The sequence below is a fragment of the Pteropus alecto genome, unplaced genomic scaffold (genome assembly GCF_000325575.1).
Source record: "Pteropus alecto unplaced genomic scaffold, ASM32557v1 scaffold335, whole genome shotgun sequence".
NCBI lineage: Eukaryota > Metazoa > Chordata > Mammalia > Chiroptera > Pteropodidae > Pteropus > Pteropus alecto.
Window position 1 is genome coordinate 406,902 of NW_006436757.1, and position 4,834 is coordinate 411,735.

Sequence of the window (4,834 nt, forward strand, 5' to 3'; positions counted from 1 at the left end):
ATTAAATAAATAAATAAATAAATAAATAAAGGATTGTAAGCTGACAAGGTCCTTGCAATCTGTGAAGTCAATCAAGGGTTGCCTCGCCTAAAAAAAAAAATTTAAAAAATTCTATTTTCAGTTATGTTTTGGGGTGCAGATGAAAGGGTGAATCTCTAGTTAAAAATGTAAATTTTTTATATTACTCCTCTGGGAGTAAGGGTTACACATTTTGCAGTTGTTAGCCATTAACGATTTGAGTACATGTGTATTTTAGATTTGTTTACAGCTGGCGTCTCGCAAAGTCCTGTGGGAATGAGAAGCAGTGTAGACAAGAGTGGTGGGTGAGAAACAGTCTGGGCAAGGGAGGTGAAAATGTACTGAACTGAACAAAAATCAGGATACATGGGCCTTGTGGTCTGTCTAGGTAAGTGGTGTGGGTTGTGGTTCTGGAGACTTGTCCGGGTGCCCCAATGGGGTGTCTGGATCATTTCCATAGTCCATTGAGGCAGGGGGCTAGGATTTTTGAAATCCGGACTGCCTTGGATTTCTGGCGTCTGTACGGTCTTCCTAGACTCTAAGTGGGGCAGGGTGTTTGGGACAGCCCAGAGCGCTGGGAGACTGGATTGATGGGGGCAGCACTGAGGTGGCCGCAGTTGGGCCAGAGGCAGCAGTGATAGGAAACTGGCCAGGGGATTGGGAAGGGCTGCAGGCCCACCAACGTGTTTCCTTTCTTCTGGGACCAGATTTTGGCTGCGTGAGTGCCTGAAGACACACGGCCCTGCCCAGGAGGCAAAGAACTAGGAGTTAGTACCAGTTTCCAGCCAGTGGGGGGCCTCAAAGACTCAGGCCCAGGCACTCACCCGTCGGTGGAGCCCGTTACCAGGGCCACTTTATTCGCATGCGGGGCCTGGCGCGCCACCCTGGAGCTGGCCATCCTCACTGGCTTCCACGACGAGACACAGCAGCCCAGCAGCAGCCTCGCTCTCTGCATGGAGAAGGCTGGTTATGAAAGGTTCCGCGTCACAGTAGGAAGGTGACAGTAGCGCAAGAGGGCCGGGGTGCCTTCTGCTCCGCGCGCGCCTGCACCTGTCCTTGGATGGAACGGCTCCTCCCCCTCAGCTCCTCCAGCTCAGCTTCTGCTCTCCGTGGGCGGAACCGTCCTCTGCCCCGGCCTATCCAGTGTGGGACAGGGCTGTCTGATCAAGTTTTACTGTTGGGTCCACTCCCAACGGCTGGAGGAGACTTCCCCTCCTCCTTCCATATCTGCTTGTCCGTGTCATTTTTCTGGGGGAAGAGGGAGCTTTGAGTAGGTTGCTTTTGCTTCCCAGAGCCTCAAGATGGACCCCCTTGGCCGGGAGAGTCTGGGTTTACATATATGACAACCCAAAGGAGGGCAAATATTTTGAGATTGCCCATGGAGGTGAGGACTGTGGTTCCCGTGGAGTCACAGTATGAGGGTCCCAGGTGAGGGTGGAGGAGCCTGGAAGAGAGACGGGATGGGGAGCAGCTGGGCTACGCTGGGCGCTGCCTTTCCTTCTGCCTCAAAGTCTCCTTCATCCTGACAGGCCTGGAGGGCAGACAGATCACTGTTTTAACCAGTCTATGGGGATAAAGATCCTGGCTGGACAGGACCTCTTATACTCCCCCTCCTCCCCCCTCCCCCATCCCCATCCAGGACTTTCCCACTGTACAGGGCCTAAGTGGTAGCAAGGAGGCTAGAGGATTCCTCAACCAGTGATGGAAGTACAGAGAACTCAGGAGCACTCATTTCTCCACAGTCATTACATAGCCAGGTCTTAGCCTCCATGCTAGTTCGATAAATACTTGTTGACTGTAAAAGCACTTTATAAATTGTAAACTACTAAACACATCGTAATTATTGCCACCATGAAGTAATTATTCTTGTTGCTGGAGTAGATGGTGAATAAAGTCCTCTCTAGCTATAAATTCCATGTCCAAGGCTGCAGCCTCCACTTCTGCCAAGTGGGCTGAAATGATCTCCCTCTTGGGTTTCTGGGAAAATTAATAAATCTGGATGGCTTATGGTACACTGCAGAAAGGCGCCCAACAGACCCAAGTGCCAGTGTCTGAATTGGTTTAACCCAGTGGCCTCCAAATGCCAGACCGAGAAGTAGTGCTGACCCATGGCGAAGTTTTTCACCAATTTACAGCAAAATGAAAAAATAAAGAAAATATAGTGAGTTTCATAAAGTTCTTTTTGTTAAGAAAAGATGACAAAAGCAGATGGGTAGGTTGAAAAAAAATGTTAGTTGGTAAAATCACCAGTTTAGCAACCCTATGTCAGTCCCTACAATTAGAGGAGAGAGAATGCTGGTCTGTGAAATTCAGTTTTGGGGGATCGCTGTTCAACAGAATTTATACTTGCTAAAGATTTATTTAGTATATGTGTAGGTCAGCTGATCAGCCAAAAAAAGGATTTCAGCATTCAAAAGGGGATGTATGGATAACAAGTGATATAACAGTATGCACTGGATTTATAGTTTATTTCTCAACAGAGAAGTTATAGCTGTAGTACTTGGCACATCCCAAAGAGATAAGAGAGCTTAAGTCCAATTTTTCCTATATCTGGGAAAACTGACTCTCTGACTGGTGCCCCTCAGTCTGAACCTCATGAATTATTGACAACAGAGGCTGGGTAGCATGACACTGCTCTTCCTCCACCCCTGTTCAGAGCTAAAGCACTGTGGGAACTCTCCCCAGCACTCTCCCCTGTGTGTGGGGCTGGCAAGGAAGACTGGAGTAAAGGCTCTCAGAGCTATCACCTCAGAGATAGGCAGCCAGATCCAGGAGCCTAGGTTCTGGGGAGAGTGAGGGAGGCCACACCCCAAAGAGCAAAGGGCTCTGCAAAAAAAGAATTCTGGCCTGGGAGCGCTGTGCACACTGGCCCCTCCTCATCTGGGCAGGGTCAATGTTTGGCCTCTAGCACCATTTCTTTTGGGAGAGCACAGGGGACATTAGGGAAGAGATCTTGAACAGTAAAGGGTAGGGGGAAGGCAAGAAGTGTGGGAGTCTCTAGCTCCTAATCTGCATCAAGCTGGTTTGTTGGAGAGAGGGGTAGGAAATCTTCAGGGGAAAATAAATGGACATGTAGGAGTCTCTTTGAAACGGCAACTTTAATATGCAATGGGATTCCTTTTGTATGGAGGTGGTACTATCTGCAGAGCTTGAAGAAATGCTTCTGTGATCTTCTTCAAGGACTGACTGTGGGCCAGAAGGCAAGACACTTAGGATGGAATTTAAATCTTGGGTTTTGCAATGGCCATCCCAGATCGGTCATCGGTCATCGTTTGACACAAGCCAGGATTGGACAGCATTGGGAGGGCTGGGAATAGCACCTTTTATTAAACACTTGCTAAGGGTGGGCAAGTGTTGAGTCCTTTCTATAAATGTTATTGAATATCTCCAATTTGATGAAGGAGGGCATTTTATTTCCATATGTGAAATCACAATGAGTCATGACAACCTGACCCCCTGTCAATGTCAAATAGCTACACTTAATTTTTCTGACATTGTTGGAGGATGACAGTTTTCTTAGAAATTTATTTACTCCTAATTGGAATTTTACTTTCAGTACCAATGTGTTTTTGTTCTAATTTTTAAACTATCTTTTTTATATTATAAAAATAACACATGTTCATGATTTTAAAAAGAGACAGAAGGTTATAGAGTGAAAGGTTAAAAAGTAGCTCTTCCCTATGCCTCTTTTACATACTTCCCATATAGCTCTTGGTCATGCATATCCTTCCAGAAAATTTCTATTCAGTTACATGCATTTTTCACTTAAAAGTGTTTCCCATGAATGGAATGACACTATACATACTGTCCTTCAAATCATTGGCTTTTCTTTCTTCCTTTTCCCCCCTTCTTTCTTTTGTTTCTTAAAATACATTCTTGGAGACAGTTCTGAGTGGTACACAATAGACCTACTCTATTCTTTCTCTCCCTTTAAAAATAACGGTGCAGTATTCCATTGTGTGGGATTCCATAATTTATTTAGCCAGTCTCCTACTGATGAACATTTAAGTAGCTTCCGGTGTTTTGCTATTTCAACAATGTTACAATGAACAACCTTGGATGTATATATATTTTGTGTTTGGTGCATATCTGTTTGTACCCTGGGTCAAATGTTTTAAATCGATGGCTATGGTTAAATGACCTTAAAAAAGATTTCAGCAGTTCTGATGGATTTGTTTTTCTACAGTGAATTTACCTGCTGCTCTACCCTCTCATACGTAGGATGTAGAATGGTTTAAACTGTGGTTGATGGTGTAAGTTCAGTGATAAGGGTCGACATCCCCTGGCCTCAGTGGCCGATGGAGGAGTGGGGGGTCCCGCTGACCTGCAGTTTACAAAAGTGAGGCATACTCAGTTCCACGCATGTTTGTCATTGAGAATGCGAGCCCAGCATTGCCAGATCTTAGGGTTTTTAAACAGAAGTTAGAAATCAGAATTTTAATATGAAACATTTGATTCTTAACTGTTGACAATTAATTTGCTTTAAAAAAAATCAAAAGGATGAATGGATCTGTAGATGCCAGAGTGACACAGTCTCTGCCTATTTAAATGTAATAGATTATTAATTCTGTGAGATATTGCTCTATCTGGAATCTCATAATTCTGTTGCATAGCTTATTCAATTTTTGGTTTTTCAATTTTTTTCCCAACTGCCCTTTATTTAGGCAGTTGTTTGTGAACACCTTTTAGAGATCATCCATCCAGTGTCTGTATGGGTCTTTTTCAGGAACTCTGTACAGCAACAGGCAAAATGTTCTTAAAGACAACAGACTTCTCCTTTCCCTCAGGCCCGGGATTGCCTCCTTCTGCTGTGTTT

General features: G+C 45.0%; 1 protein-coding gene across 6 annotated transcripts in view; it reads right to left on the reverse strand.

The window, feature by feature from the left end:
* The window catches only part of LOC102898589 (dehydrogenase/reductase SDR family member 4), a 10,619-nt gene extending 9,646 nt beyond the window's left edge, over nt 1-973 (reverse strand). For all 6 annotated transcript variants that reach the window (XM_006913575.2, XM_006913573.2, XM_006913572.2 and 3 more), the window contains exon 1: nt 843-973. In XM_006913575.2, the coding sequence (XP_006913637.1) occupies nt 843-973 (131 nt within the window). The remainder of the gene's footprint in view (nt 1-842) is intronic.
* Nucleotides 974-4,834: the final 3,861 nt, after the last annotated feature.